Source organism: Watersipora subatra, chromosome 4 (genome assembly GCF_963576615.1).
Source record: "Watersipora subatra chromosome 4, tzWatSuba1.1, whole genome shotgun sequence".
NCBI classification, from domain to species: Eukaryota; Metazoa; Bryozoa; class Gymnolaemata; order Cheilostomatida; family Watersiporidae; genus Watersipora; species Watersipora subatra.
The window spans coordinates 37,310,156-37,326,915 of NC_088711.1; the positions used below are offsets into that span (position 1 = coordinate 37,310,156).

General features: G+C 35.4%; 2 protein-coding genes across 2 annotated transcripts in view; one reads left to right on the plus strand and one right to left on the minus strand.

Annotated features, from left to right (window-relative positions):
• LOC137392921 (fatty acyl-CoA reductase 1-like) overlaps positions 1-1,910 on the plus strand; it is a 33,602-nt gene extending 31,692 nt beyond the window's left edge. The window contains exons 10-11 of the mRNA XM_068079285.1: positions 629-756; positions 1,128-1,910. Coding sequence (XP_067935386.1) covers positions 629-756; positions 1,128-1,290 — 291 coding nt within the window. The 3' untranslated portion in view covers positions 1,291-1,910. The remainder of the gene's footprint in view (positions 1-628; positions 757-1,127) is intronic.
• A 1,225-nt stretch (positions 1,911-3,135) lies between these two features.
• Positions 3,136-15,385, minus strand: LOC137394212 (uncharacterized). The gene is made up of 9 exons (XM_068080933.1): positions 15,284-15,385; positions 14,087-14,363; positions 11,556-11,654; positions 11,327-11,386; positions 10,208-10,285; positions 8,727-8,867; positions 7,522-7,595; positions 5,246-6,598; positions 3,136-4,394 (listed from the first exon to the last, which is right to left on the minus strand). The coding sequence occupies exons 1-9, from the start codon at positions 15,383-15,385 to the stop codon at positions 3,699-3,701; spliced, it is 2,880 nt and encodes a 959-aa protein (XP_067937034.1). The 3' UTR covers positions 3,136-3,698.
• Positions 15,386-16,760: the final 1,375 nt, after the last annotated feature.

The window sequence follows — 16,760 nt, forward strand, 5'->3', positions numbered from 1 at the left end:
AAAGGTCTTCACTTTGGAAGTAGATTGTGATTGGTTGAAATGTTAAAGGCGTCTAGACAAGCATTTTGTATTCAAGAAGACGCAGTTCTTCTTAATCATCAAATGACTGGTTGAGTTCTTTTATCTTTGACAAATATGTATATACATTTGAGTAGGTTACAAGGAAACTGATGCTGCAAATTACCTAAAATTTGGTGATTTTAACAACTTGTTGTTAACAGAGTGTTTCATCTGAACACGCATTAACAGGACGTTTAGCTGTTATCCACTCAGCAATGAGATCGTGTACACACCTTCTACAGCAGCTCCATATATTAGTGCTGATTTAATGTAACATTACGCAAAGTTAATTTTATATATAAATATATTTCAACCATTTCTTCTATGTCCCAGTTAACCATCATAGCACTAGTAATGTTTGTGCTTGTTAAAGGAATTTTTAAAAAAGCGTGCTAGCCTAAAAGTTTGATATTATGGTTGGCTGCATTTAAATGAGCCTGTTGCTCCTGTGTGTGGACAACTCTGAATTTAATTAACATGTGTGGACAACTCTAAATTTAAAATAACATGTGTGAAAAACTCTGCAAAAACTTACATATGCTACACGGACTTATCCTTCTTTTTACAGACATTCTTCATGGACCCGAGGAGCTTACATTGGCCAGACTATATAGAAAATCATATACTTGGAACAAAACTTTATGTGATGAATGAGGAGATGTCCGGTGTGCCGGCAGCTCGAGCCCATCTCACCAAGTAATTACATTTTATACTTACTAGTACCTGGCAGTTTAGTTGCCAATAAAGTATAGAGAAAGTTTATATGCGCAATTATTCTGAGGGCTAGAAAGCGCTTGACTGCTGCAGGTGTTAGAATGTCAGGCAACTAAGTCAAAGGTTATAAGTTTGAATCCTGTACTATGCAATTCTTTTGTAACATCTGACCATGACTTTGGATACACTGACACGACTGTTATTATAGTAAAGGTTCTTTCTACAAACGAGTATAGTTCTAACTGTTTTTAATTTTCTATTATTGTTGTCAGAGATTTATGCTCTAAGCCATTCTTTTACCTTCTGAAAGTGACTCTAATAATCTCCTAATAACACGACGTGTTCTGTTGCAGACTGCGGAACATTCGCTATACATTCAACACAGTCCTGATTATTGCATTGTGGAGAATCCTGATAGCCCGTAGTCAAATAGCCCGAAATCTTTGGCAATTTATTTTAGCCTTGGTACTGAAGTTTGTGAGGTTTACACGCACAACAAGCTCCGTGAGACCATAGGTCTCCAGTATCACGTGTGTCGACAGTGATAACAAAACATGTTCTATAGCTACGCCGTTAATCGATCCACTTTTGTTAGCTCTTTTGTTTCATAGGCATATTTTTTCATTTTCATGAAATGCTCACCCAAATATCTATGTCTATTGATGGTCTGTCTATGCTCAGTTAATCACTACACTCTAATAGTCTTTGTCTATCATTCTTACCAGTCGAAAGGTTTAAAAAGTAACTGCCACCTTACGAATGTATCGTGGCAGCATCCGTTCAATAGGTAATATGCTCACATCTCTTTTAGCTCCTTCAAAATAGCACTATCTTGTTACTTTTATGTCTTTTTACTTCTAATTCATCCGTCTCTAACCTAGATTGACATCTATGTTAAGCCTTCTAATCTAATGCTAGACTAATGTATGCTGACATTGGTGTCAGCGTAACTCTTACACATTAATTTCAGTGTAAGGGTCGTCTGTGATATTTATCATGCACCTGTTGTTGGCAAATAATAAGAGCAATGGAATATGCCAATAGTAGTAACTACTGCTGATGTCTTTCTTTTCAATTCCATGTTATGACATTTTATATTTGGTTAACATTTTATTAGTACCAAATATAAAAATTCTCTATCATGTGTGCTTGTTTACTTGGAGCGTAGTTTCTTTGTCACGCAACTGTTTTCTATTATCACCTGGGTGTATCAAAACCTTGCCTCTTGTACTTTATATTGTCACCTGGGTGTGTCAAAACCTTGTCTCTTGCACTTTATACTATCACCTCGGTCTGTCAAAACTTTGCTTCTTGTACATTATATTGTCACCTGGGAGTATCAAAACCTTGCCTCTTGTACTTTATATTGTCACCTGGGTGTATCAAAACCTTGTCTCTTGCACCTTATACTATCATCTCAGTCTGTCAATACCTTGCTTCTTGTACTTTATATTATCATCTGGGTGTCAAGACCTTTATATTGTCACCTGGGTGTGTCAAAACCTTGCCTCCTGTACTTTATTTTATCACCTGGGTGTGTCAAAGCCTTGCCCCTTGTACTTGATACTATCACCTGGGTGCATACCTGCCAACTCTCACGCATTGGGCGTGAGACTCACGCAATCACCCCAAAGAAAAAATGAAAATGCGTGAGATTTTTGCCCCAATTTCCACAATTTTATATATACTATCATTGATACATCAATTGCCCCAAAACCAAATCTCACGCATTGCCCCACTCTTGGGTTGGCAGGTCTGCCTGGGTGTGTCAAAACCTTGCCTCTTGTACTTTATATTGTCACCTGGTATATCAAAACCTTGCCTCTTGTACTTTATATTGTCACCTGGGTGTATCAAAACCTTGCCTCTTGTACTTTATATTATCACCTGGGTGTATCAAAACCTTGCCTCTTATACTTTCCACAGCCGTGGCACACTGCCAATTTAGTGATTGTAATTGTGGCCATAGTTCAACATTTCTTAGCTTGTACAAGTTCTGATTGAACACTGCTTTGCATCTCAACTAAAGCGCGCATTACGAGTTTCACTCAGTTCATGGCAAAATTTCATGGCAAGAAAGCCCTGAAGCATACATCATTCAACAAACCTCTCGCAGCACTGCACGCTGTTATAAGAACGCCTATAAGAAAATGCAAATCTTATTTGTGTAGACACAATCCATTTTTATGGAAATGCAAGATTTTGCTTCCAATGTTTGAGCACTTGTTAGAGGTATTTTTTGATCATTCAATAACATCAATAGAATTGAATAAGGCTGATAAATTACATTTTCCCTGCGATATTTGATAGCGGTATACATTGACATTGCTGTGGATGAGAGTGATCCCCATCTTAGTATTTCAGCATTTATTATTTTAAAAATTTTAAGATCGCTAAATATTGGCAAGGTTCTAAAACAGAGACCAACCTTAATATATATCAACATTGGAACCAATAATTAAAATGAATAAATATGTTATGAAAAAAACTAGCCAAAGTAGGGTATTCAAGTGTCAGCCATTCATATCTTGGCACATGTCCATATATGGGATTTGCCTGTACATTTGAACAACTGAGCTTAAAACTACCATGGTGTAACAATAAGAAAACATGCACATGCCTTAAAAGAATTATCATAAATAGTTTATAGGCTCATCCTTTAGATCATAGAAATGACTAGGAGGATTTTAGTCTAGTAAGATAGTATAAGGTTACTATAAGCTGATGACCTATCTGACAGCAAGTAACTGCTGCCAGAAGTACCATGGTAGTTGAGTGAATGCTTCGAGAGCTTAGAACATTGATGTGTAAGTTACTTCTTTCATAACATATATTGATCGCCCGATCTCGGTGGTTCCGCTGGCTTTCCGTTTTTCACAAGGTCACATTGATTAACCGCTTTTCCAGTAGCAGGGTTCACAATTTTACTGCTCATTTTCCTTCGATTCGATGATAGAAATCCCGACCCCATGGCCATCAATGGTGAAAAACTTTGAACAGTTTTTGAAGCAAGTGTATGATGATGTATCTACTACTTCATGTGTTTCTGGATCTAAAATTGGGATAGCCTTGCTCTTTCTTCTAGGCAAAGATGGACAAACAACTGATGCAGATCGTTGTATGAGCTTTTCACCATCATCCAAAAGTTGCGTTTCATTTATCACTGCACCAGTGTTAGGATTTACGATTGCTAAAGCAGAATTGGTTCGCGTGGATGGAATGGCATTTTCTGCTATGCTTGCTGGTTGCAGCGAACTAGTAAATACGTCTGAATCTACAAGTGCTGGTTTCTTTTCTGTATGGAGCATTGCTGGCAAATTGACCGATGGTGAAGATCCAAGACGCTTGCTACTATTAACCATAGGCTGGGCATTCAAAACTACTCCTGTATTGGGATCCCTGATTGAAAGAATAACTTTCTTTCGGGTACCTAGTAAAGGTTTCCCCACAGCTACTGTTTGTGATGGTTTGTCAAAAGTATCTGGCTGGGTATATGATAGTGTATTCACAGCTTCCTGGGTCATAGTATCCGCAATAGGTAAGTCTTTTTGATTCCATCGCATTGTTGGTGAATGAGAGGATGCTAGAGATTCTAGGCTATCGTCACAACCTTTCTTATGCTGAAAATAAATTACTGTCACAGCTGTATTTGCTGATTTACATTTTTTATGTTATCAAAGTTAGTACAAAAAGGTTTAATTACTATTTTGTCCGTTGCAGGATCTGCACCTGACAACTTCTTTTTGGAGTGCTGTCGAGTTATCACGGAATCCGTATCATACACATACCATGTACACTGTCTTATTTACCATATACATTTACCATATACATTTATCATACACATTTACCATATACATTTACCATATACATTTATCATACACATTTATCATATACATTTATCATACACATTTACCATATACATTTATCATACACATTTACCATATACATTTACCATATACATTTACTATGCACATTTACCATACACATTTACCATATACATTTACCATACACATTTACCATACACATTTACCATATACATTTACCATATACATTTACTATGCGCATTTACCATATACATTTACCATATACATTTACTATGCACATTTACCATACACATTTACCATATACATTTACCATATACATTTACCATATACATTTACTATGCACATTTACCATACACATTTACCACACACGTTTACCACATACATTTACCACATACATTTACCACATACATTTACTATGAGCATTTACCACATACATTTACCACATACATTTACTATACACGTTTACCATATACGTTTACCATATACGTTTACCATATACGTTTACCATATACGTATACCACATACGTTTACCATACACTTGGTCAGCTTTACTGCTTTTTGCAAATGGTGAGCCTCAGACATGTCAGAATCGTAAAAAAAATGTCAGAGTCTTTGAGACAGGCTAGATCATGGAATACACTGCTTACTGAATGAATATGCGTTTCTACAGATCTCTTCTGGACATCTGTCAAAATATTCACAGTAGAAGAGAATGGCACTGCCTCAGGATCTAAAGCTCTCGGAGCTCTTTGCTTAGAATGTGTACCTAGGTTCTCGCTTGTTGCGTCTGATTCAACAATAGCTGTGCACTTTGTCTGGAGAAATAAATCATTGCCTGCATTGCGCGCAGGAAAACAATTATCAGACATTCTTCCAAGATACAAAAGTTTATGAACATCTTTTTTGGTATCATGGTGTATAATAGGAGACATCAAGCTATTTTTTGAAGAATTTGCAGTGCAATCGATTTTTAGGGAAGAATCCAAGCTTTCATGTATAACAGCTAATTGTTTGTTTGCAGCTTCAGTGTCAAGATTTAATTTTGGCATTACTTGAGTGTGGTGGTGTTCTGCAAATAAGTGTTCATTGTGGTAATCGTTCATTGGCTCTAATTCATTCACCTTTGCTCCAGTTCTTGGATCTAGTGTAGATTTAACCACCTTATGAATCAGTTGTTTAGGGTTAACCATCAAAGGTGTTTTAGAAAAATCTTTGGTGGATGAAGCTTTCCCTTTAGACCTGTGTAGCGTCGTAGTTACAAAGCTGACATTTTTTTCAGGTGTGGCTGATGCCTCAACTGATGGAACACTCTCAGCATTGCCCAATCGAGTGCTGGTTGGATTCAATGGTAAACTACTTTGATGCCTTTCATCATTCACCCACCCAAAGTTTTTTTTTCTACTCACTGATGACAGAGTTGGCATCGAAGTATAGGAGCTCGTTGTTGATGATGCAGTCCCCCAGGGGCAGGCACTTATTGTTGATGGTGCAGTTTTCCACTCCCAGTTACTCATTGTTGATGGGGCTGCTGTCCGAGGGTAGATAGCTGTCATCTCATTGTTCGAAGAATATGTAGCAAAAAATGTGGTGTCGTTTGAAGTTGAGTCAAACTTTGCTTTTGGCACCAAATGAATGCTGTGGTTGGCTAGTAAGCAGGGGCCAGAGGAATCAGCAGCACTACTACTCTTGAGTGTAGAATGCAGAGAGGCATTGTTCACATTAGTATGTAGAAGACTTCCTGAAGCCTGACACAATGCTTCTTGACTCAGTTGTAGACTTTTGTCTTCTGATGCCGGGGTCTGGTCACTGACTTCTGCGTTCAGCACTGCATTGGTATCAGGATCGACGATTGGAATAATGTGTCTTTTGCGATGGTACTGATTGGTAACAATAGCACCAGAACATGCCTGATCGTCTATTTGTGATGAGAAAACTTGTAACATGCGTTGTACCAGTCGTCGTCTTGCATCCGGATAAATAGCTAGCTGCCTCATGATATTCTAAAATAATGATTGTTTCTTTGACCATAGTGGGCATATTTTGTATTTACAATATACAATACAATGTTGAACCTTAAAAAACCACTTTGAGATTTATTGCTGAACATAATTGGGCTATCTACAAACTGATCAGAATTACTGGTTTCAATTCTCCAGAAATAGAGCTGATTGACCAAAAAATGGTTGACGTTGATAGATTTTCAGCTAAATAAGAAGATTAAGAAAAACTAAACAGTTTCAGAAAAAAAAATCTGCAATCTGAAGAGAAATTTTGATTATCTGCTACAGAATGAAAGCAAATCCCTTCTTGAATGGAATCACGTCACACTGCAAATGAGCTGCTGCTAGAGTCGTTTCTAGATATATATATATACACACACACACACACACACGTATAGTAGCTAGATTATGCATGTATTCATGTATATGTATACATGTATATGTATACATAATTATATATGCAAACTTTGAGAAATATAGATACATACTTCTCAAAGTTTGTCTCCGTATATTTCTTCGTTATTTTTATATTTCTCCGTTACATTGCATCATAACAGAGAGCGGTAGTGCATTTTAACCCACATAATGAATCCATCAAGCTGGTGTGGCTTAATTGGTAAGAGATTGGACTGGTGAACGGGAGGTTCAGAGATCAAATCTTCTGCGATATGAATTCTTCATTTCAAGATTTTAGTAGCTATAGCTGAACATACCAAACTACACACACATACAGACAAACTATGAACTATGGGAACTATGAATATAGACTGCGCTATGGAAATAGTAAGAGAGAAATGGCATAGATGTAGTGGTACTTAATACTTGGTGAATAGGAACATGGTGAGCATGGATAGAAGTTATAATAGAAAACTTCTGATGAAACCAGCTGAGTACGAGTAACAGTTAAACCATAAATTACTGACCTCTGACTCTCCTTCCCAGGTCAGCATTTGCAAAACACGTGCAAGTGCGGCGTCATCAGGCAAAGAAAAGCTAGCTGCAAAACACATCAATATTAAACAATATAAAGTCTTGCCACAGAAGAAGCACTTTTTAACACTTTAGCAGGTGAATTTTCAAGACTACATCAGACCTGGGCGAATTAATTTACTGGAAAATCAATTTCTTTTAAAAGGTTTATACACTCTTTTGTATGTTATTATATGCATATATCTATGTACAAACGTGCATATGTATACATGTATATGTCTATATATATATATATATCTATATATATATCTATATATTATAGATGAAGAAAAATTTATAACATACAAATATTTATATATGTGGATCTACCAAGATAAATATATATATTTTTATGGTACAAGTGTACACTCAAAGAGCTCCCACAAAGACGCACCTCCTGGATTGACAGACTCAAAAACCTTTTCAAAATACTATACCGGTTGAGCGTCTACTGGAGTAAACACTGGGCCTGTCAATGCTACAAACTGATGAATTGTAGGAGATTTATCTCTGTTTATGTTGGTAATATTCTTCCAGGTACTGGCATCACCCCCACCCACATCCTCATCATTACTGCTACCAGCCTTTTCATCACTATCACTTCCAGATGTAAAGTCATTCCAATAACAATCCGAACCTGATTCGCTCTCATCTCTCGCTACTAAATCTAAAAAGTCGCTGTCAGCTCTGATTCTTTTAGTAACGCTGGTACTAGTACTTGTATTAGAAGTATATTCTCATGGGGTTCTTTTAGAAGTCGCCATGGCGATAAACTAAATTCAAACTCTTGAAGCTTTCAGTAAATAAAGGCTAAAGCAGAATCAAGAAGAAAAAAAGTTGAAAAATTATTTAGAAAAATTTTCTAATTATTTTCACAAATTTTATTTATTTATGACTGCTTAAAACGATCATTTTGTGCCAATAAAAAGTTAATTTTATAGGCTAGCCAAAGCCAATATATCGTAGCTTGCTATTGGTCAAAAAGGTAAACAAAAAACGGCATTTAGCTAACCACAAACTGCAATAAAAAAAATATGTTACTGTGGCGACAAAAAATGTTGCTCTGCCCATTTGAGGTAGTATCGCAAAGCGACACAAACGTTGCTTTGCCCGTAAAAGGGTTAACATAAATTTTTGTTCCTAAATTATGGACTCTTACGTAGAAGACTCCATATTTGAGCTGTGAGTTCCATTTCTGCCTTTTTGCGTTCAAGCTCTTCTGCCTTCCTTTCAAGTTCTGCTCTAGCTTTCTCTAATTCTCCTCTTTCTCGCTCGTTATTGGCGATGACCAATGCCATTTCTGCAAAAGTACTAATACTAAATAAGATGGAAGGTCAGCTCACAACTATAGTTTCATCTGTGAATTAAAATTCATTTTAGAGAACTATCATCATGTATATCGTGCGAGCATGCGCTATAATGTCCGCAGGCGCTATACATGTCATCATGCCCTACTAATGGCAGCATGCATTGTACGTGTATATAGCAACATGCATTATACATGACAGTATGTATTACACATGGCAGTTTCAGTTATGTATGACAACATGCATTATACATGGCAACCTGTTTTACACATGGCGACATGTGGTATACATAGCAACATCCTTTATATATGGTAGCATGCGCTATGTTGATATATACATGTACATTGTATGTGCACTTCGGGATTAGCTGTAAAACACCAATTCTCAGTAGACTAGCTTGTTACACATATTATTATAACCGTGCAAGCTGAATGCCTGGCTTTGCATGGGTAATAAAAAACAGGTTATTAAGAGTGACAGGTAATGTAGTTGCCACTGGTTGCGTTTTACCATGTCTTGTCAAATTAGCAAATTGCGTAATTTGTGTAACTTAAGCTAGTATATTGCTAAACTTACTATAATAAGAGCCACGAAGCCAGCGCTAGTGATGTTACATTTCACACACACTCTCGTTATGCATATTTAACTGGTGTAAAGACTATGAGCTCAATTAATCTATTGTATCACAAGTAGCCTGTGTGTATTAATGGGTTAGCTCGCCCACCTCCAAAACTAGAGGTGTTGAATTCAAATCTGGACAAATTATAAATTCGTCGTTATAACTGGACACAAGACAGACAGACAGACCAACAGACAAACACTGAGATTTATACACATAGATTAAGCTCTATTACAAACAATTTTAACCATATTATAACCTAATGACTCTATCACAACCCTGTTATGACCTTGTTAGAACTCAAAAAAAAACCTATGAAACCTTTTGTTCTCAGCATGCCTACAGCTCACCATGTTATTTCTTTTTGTACTTACTGTATATTTTTGTACCCACATGGCCAAAGCTTAGATACACAGTAAGATAGCTGAAATACATGAGTATGCTATACAAGTAGTTTTCGGAAGAAGTTTCCAGAAAACATCGCCACATTTCCAAATAAAACTGACAGTCCTCCATCATTGAAACTGCTCCAGTAAGATTTTATTTCAGTAAGAAATAAGGAAGAAATATTTATTTTGAGTAAGAAATTTTATCTCATTTAAATCATGAGGACAGGCAAGATGCTGCTTGACTGCTGCTTTGTTAAAAATCCTTCTCCGCCAGAATTGAAAAAAAAAATCTATCAGAAAATTACTGAGATAAAAAGCAAATTACCTTCTTTTAAGTGTTTCATTCTTTCTTCCTTGTCAAAGTTTTCATCAGCAAGGGCTGCATCGTAGTCCTCACGCATGTCTATAAAAAACAGACTAAACATTAGGCAAAGGATAAAACAGAAGTTAACTCTAATATATTAACAGTTATCATCTTTTAAACAAAGAAATCAACACTCTGGTGTGTCATGCCATCCTCTGATGCATGGAAACATGCCAACATACAAAGATTTGACCCATCAATGCAAAGTTTCTCAACTTCAGTTGTTCTTTGAAAAATTTCTCCTAGTTTAAACTGCAGAGAATGATATTCAGTTTGTATTGAAAGACGTGCGCAAGCTTCAGTTACTACTGTGGCCAAAAATATTGGTTCTCTATCATGAAAACTTTATGTTAGCTTAAAATGAAATTCAAAACCCGCTTGCTGAAATTAACATGGACAGCCTTAAATCAATGGAATAGGTTAGTGATCTAGTGAAACGCACTTAATAGTTTAATAGCCTGTGAACCTACATTGTTTGCTTCATGACAATCGACCAGTTTATAAAATTTAGTCGAATTCAATTTTTAACTGCATGGAAATTTATCAGCAACTATTTTTGGCCTTAATAGTGACTTTACAAAGAGTATTCTCCATGAGTGAATGATTCATATGCATAGATATATATACCTATGTTTATATATATATACCTAGGTTTATATATCTATGTTCATATGTTTGTCCATTCAAAGATATCTGGAAGCCATCACCTGTATATTTAGAAAAAGACTCACAGGAAATATCGGGTGTAATGTAAAAGAACAAAGATGGTTTACTAAGACAATGATACCTATCAGAAGTGCTACCTCAAAAGATGTAAAGATTGTTATTTTAAATAGATTTAAAGCTATAATAAGTATTTTGTCTCAATAATAGAAACCACACTAGAATTTGACTTTCAAAGATCAGGCTGCCAAGTATTAGATGAATCTAAACACAAGTCCGGATAAAAATGAACTAACCAAAGACTATTAGCATCTACTGGTAGACAGCATGTGAAGACTATTAGTGTCTACTGGTAGACAGCATGTGAAGAAACAATACACAACCTTATATATGCAGTCAATGCAAAGTGTTTCTTACCATCAGCTTGAAAAGAGTAGTCAGATGGAGGACCATATGAGAGTGAATCCCGTTCCATACCTGAAAAATTGATCATGAAAAAGTATATTATAAAAAACTGCAAGTGAGTAAGCAACCAAGGTCGTTAGTAAGAACCCAAAGTTTAAGTTGTGAACCTGTTTTACTTCAAAGAGGTCACAATAGCAAAGGCTTTAGTAAACATCCGTATGTATAGTTTAGATGCTGTTACCAGATATAGGAGCTATAGTTGATAAAGCACCAACGGCGAGTAAATCTTTGGCCTCCGTTGAAAGAGTTGTCTGCACCCAACCCCTCGAACTTGATGCTTCTAAACCAATAAAACAGTTACATCTAAATGAGGTCAATCAAATACTGAATAATAATGGTAAAAGACAGTTGAATAGTGCTTCATCAAGTGTAGCCATAAACAATAAACAAGCAAAAACCACCATTAACAGGCAAACTAGACAACCCTACAGTATCAGAAGACATTTAAAACAATTTTACGACCATTTTCTATAGATGTATAGCTAAAATATTGTTCCTATGTAGCGGTTTTATTTTGCGTTTGTCTATAAAACTCTAGCAAAACTCCTTGCTGTTTAAATAAAATACCTCCAAAAAGTTTGCTGCCATTTTAGGCTTTGCATTTCATCTTATATGCGCAGTTCTACGATGAAAAATTATAGATATTCGAAAAAATATGTTTAAATATTTGCTTGCCCTTTTATCGACCATCAATACTTATGCTATTATCCTATTGGTGTCGGTTTAGTAAATAACCAATATCGATTACTGTAAATTCCAGCCAATAATTCAAAAATTTGACACCAAATTTCAAGCGTAAAAATCCATCCTCGACTTATACAGCAGTAAGGTTTTTCATGACATGAATTCTAGTCAAATAAAACTTCAAAAAAACATCGAAAATCAAAATTACATCAGGGATGTAATTTTAGGGATAAGGAGTAATCAGAGTAATAGGGAGTTATTTGCAAAATAGTAATAATCCTACTCAACACGAGACGGATCAATAGTAATAATCCTACTCAACACGTGACGGATCAATAGTAATAATCCTACTCAACACGAGACGGATCAATAGTAATAATCCTACTCAACACGTGACGGATCAATAGTAATAATCCTACTCAACACGAGACGGATCAATAGTAATAATCCTACTCAACACGAGACGGATCAATAGTAATAATCCTACTCAACACGAGACGGATCAATAGTAATAATCCTACTCAACACGAGACGGATCAATAGTAATAATCCTACTCAACACGAGACGGATCAATAGTAATAATCCTACTCAACACGAGACGGATCAATAGTAATAATCCTACTCAACACGAGACGGATCAATAGTAATAATCCTACTCAACACGAGACGGATCAATAGTAATAATCCTACTCAACACGAGACGGATCAATAGTAATAATCCTACTCAACATACACGTAAGATGGATCAAACACAAAATCCCATTCTTCACCATTTAAATTGTCATCACTAGGATTCTTTTCTAGAATAAAGTTTTTTTTTCAAATTTATTGCTTTTTTCATAGTACCTGCCTACAAGTCCACACTTCCATTTGCTACACTCACTATCATCTATCCATTCTTTTTCTTGTATATGAATCACAATTCCTGACAGAAATCTGTCTTGTAGCATGGCTTTTCTGTTAAAAACGTACATACATGTATTATCAAAGATGGCAGTTCCGTTCTATTGGTGAGGTGAGCCAATATGATGACGAAGTTTTGTTTTTCTTGCTTTGGTCTTCACTAAAACTGCTGTCTCTTGTTCTTTTGTTAACTGTTATACATGTACGTGTTGCCGATAACTGCCATCTTTGATAATACATGTATTATCAAAGATGGCAGTTCCGTTCTATTGGTGAGGTGAGCCAATATGATGACGAAGTTTTGTTTTTCTTGCTTTGGTCTTCACTAAAACTGCTGTCTCTTGTGCTTTTGTTAACTGTTATACATGTACGTGTTGCCGACAGCACAAAAGAAAATTGGCGTTTTTGCTGATGGCGTTTTGGAATGCCATTTCTTCAGCTCCGGTTTGCCCGCCTCTGATGCCGACTGAACTGTTAGCGATCAAACGATTTGAGCCAGAGAAACCAGTCGACATATAAGGTGGGTACATATCAAAACCAAAATTTTTAAGCCAAGCTTTAGACTTTGACTTATACGCCGGGTCGACTTGTACGCCAGAATTTACGGTAATAGAACATCCTAAAAATGGAAGCCGTGAAATGATGCTGTAGAAATGCTAACTTGTGCAGACAAATATCTCTGACACACCTTTCACACACTTTTAATAACCTACTCATGGTACCTTAATAAATACATAAATGGCATCCAAAATTAACAGTTAGAGACGATGCAAATAAGACACCAATTTAATAACAAACAGTGTAAAAAAGCGAGACAAAGCAGCCATATTGTTATACAAGTATGGCTGTGGCAAGTGAACAATAAAATTGGAAAGGTAGAAGGGAAAGTGAACTATGCAGTAAGCAATTACGGGCTATTACAAACAGCAGTCATGCAAAAAAGGAACCTCTAGCAACATCATCTGAAGCAAACAGAGCCACCACCTAAAAACAACATCTAATCATCTAATCATGGTACAGTAATTGCATATCCCACTACCCTGGTATACAAAAAACAATGACAAAAAAAGCATTGGCATTACCTTGCCACAATAAAACAGGCTGGGTAGGAAAATGATGCTCACCATAGCTGGCAATAGTAGCAGGAATGTAAGAAGTTGCCTCCCCACTAGAGCTGCTTTTAGCAAGGCTTTTCTCCTTTATTAGGTTATTTATAGATTCCTTGATGTGGGTGAAGGTCGGTCGGTCATAATGGTAAAATGAGAGCATTTTCGAGATTAGCTTGCATTCTTTGGGTGCCACTACAGAATATTCCTCTAAAGCCAACTGCAAAACTGTAGGCTTAATGGACGTCTGGTCATACACCTCTCGAGACTTCAAATAGTCATCGTAAGCTTTATACTACAAAAGTAAATTTATAAGTTGTGAAACATGAAGACAAAAGAAACTTGCCATAATAAAATCATCACATTTTAAGCTCTTATGTGTAATACCAATATCCGTAACTGATTTCTTCAACTTATAATAGTAACATCTATATCTGACTTTTTTAACTTGTATTAGTAATATCTCTAACTGATTTATTTAACTTATAACAGTAATATCGCTATCTGACTTCTTTAACTTAGAATAGTAATATCTCTATCTGACTTATTTAACTTATAATAGTAATATCTCTATCTGACTTATTTAACTTATAATAGTAATATCTCTATCTGACTTCTTTAACCTATAATAGTAATATCTCTATCTGACTTATTTAACTTAGAATAGCAATATCTCTATCTGACTTCTTTAACTTATGATAGTAATATCTCTATCTGACTTATTTAACTTAGAATAGTAATATCTCTATCTGACTTCTTTAACTTATAATAGTAATATCTCTATCTGACTTATTTAACTTAGAATAGCAATATCTCTATCTGACTTCTTTAACTTATGATAGTAATATCTCTATCTGACTTATTTAACTTAGAATAGTAATATCTCTATCTGACTTATTTAACTTATGATAGCAATATCTCTATCTGACTTCTTTAACCTATAATAGTAATATCGCTATCTGACTTATTTAACTTATAATAGTAATATCTCTATGACTTATTTAACCTATAATAGTAATATCTCTATCTGACTTATTAAACTTATGATAGTAATATCTCTATCTGACTAATTTAACCTATAATAGTAATATCTCTATCTGACTTATTAAACTTATAATAGCACTACTATAACTAACTGCATACTGACTGTTGCATATACCTCTACTTAACTCTCACTGCTAAGCTGATTACTAAGCCAATTACTGAGTTACTAACCTTCTCTGTGATGATAGATTTGATCTCCCATCTCACCTTCCGATTTTTCCAAGCAGCTCGAACTTGTTCATCATGTGACCAAGGTGCCTTTCGACTGACCATATGCAGAAGTGTAGCGCCAAGACTATAGATGTCTGATTCTAATTGAACTCCAGGCAGACCATTTAATAACAACTGAAATAAAATTTCAAACCCTTGACCAAATTTGGTTAACAACTGAACAGCAAATTTTAAAATACTTCTAAACTCGTATAACAACAAATTCTCTCTAACCTTGGCATCCCAATAGTGTACATGTATTTAAATGTACAAGTATATTCTCATTTAGCAGTTGTTTGATCAGGTCAACCTGATTTACAACTGATCAGGAAAATTGGATAAACAATTAACCAATAGCAAGCTGGCAAATCATAATGATAACTATTTATTGTTGAAGCTGAGAACAAACTAAACTACAATGTATGTTATGGAAAACTGAATGATGGGTTTGCATTGCAGTAGATCACAGGCCATCATGTTTAAGTAGACTCAAGAGATGTACTGCTGAGGAGTTAGAAGAGATGCTGTAAAAGGCGCGCGTTAGAATACAACAGGCGTTCGTGTTATATCAATAAACAGAACATTAGCTCTAATTCTGTCAGACTTATTCTCATAAAAGGTATCAATGCTATGTAAAAACAACCTTTAATTGAGACCTTTCTACATCTTCAAGAGTTTTCTAGATTGCTCCTATAACTTCTGCCAAGCGCTAAATTCACACGAATTTCTTTTGCATTTATGTTCAATACAATGTTTATAAAAACATTTAGATATATGAATATTACAACAGCTTGAAAGGAACCACTTCTATAAATAGCCTGCTGTATCTACACAATGCGAAAAGAATGATATTGTGGCGATTTGTAATTATCTTCCCATTGAAAGGTTCAGTTTGTCAGAGTCTACTTATTGTTATTTATTGTTACTTATAGTTGTCAGAGTTTAGTTATTACACACAATATAAATGCCCTATATATATTTTTTTAACTTTTGTGCCGTTCTTTTTGTGGTTCCCACATGTTTTATCGATAAAGATCTACATCTTTTGTTTACATGCAAACTAGTGTAGTTCCACACACCTCGATGTCAGATTGGGTAAAATCATGTTCGGAATTCAAGTCACCTTTGCACTTGTATGAATTCAAGCTAACACTCATGCATGAAGTTTAGGTTCAATCAATCAGTTCAGAGCTCATTTTTGTGAAATTATCAAATTTGTAACACTGATTTGTGAGCAAAGGTTTAAGAGCAAAAAATGATACAATCGAAGATCAGCAGACAATTATTAGCCGAAGAACTTAATACAAAATATTTCATTATGTATTTAGGTTTTGGACATACTGATGATTTTACTTTCCTGTATTATTTATCTTTTTGTCTGTAAAAAAATGACATACTTTTGGAGTTTTTTTCTCATGTTTAGAAACATCTACCTGCT

Excerpts from the sequence above, each read along its gene's own strand:
- LOC137394212 (XM_068080933.1), bottom strand. The coding sequence starts at position 15,385 with ATGGTCAGTCGAAAGGCACCTTGGTCACATGATGAACAAGTTCGAGCT. Across the intron at positions 11,655-14,086 it reads TGCTACTATTGCCAGCTATG|AAGCATCAAGTTCGAGGGGT; the intron begins GTGAGCATCATT and ends TTATTGGTTTAG. Across the intron at positions 8,868-10,207 it reads AATGAAACACTTAAAAGAAG|AAATGGCATTGGTCATCGCC; the intron begins GTAATTTGCTTT and ends GTACTTTTGCAG.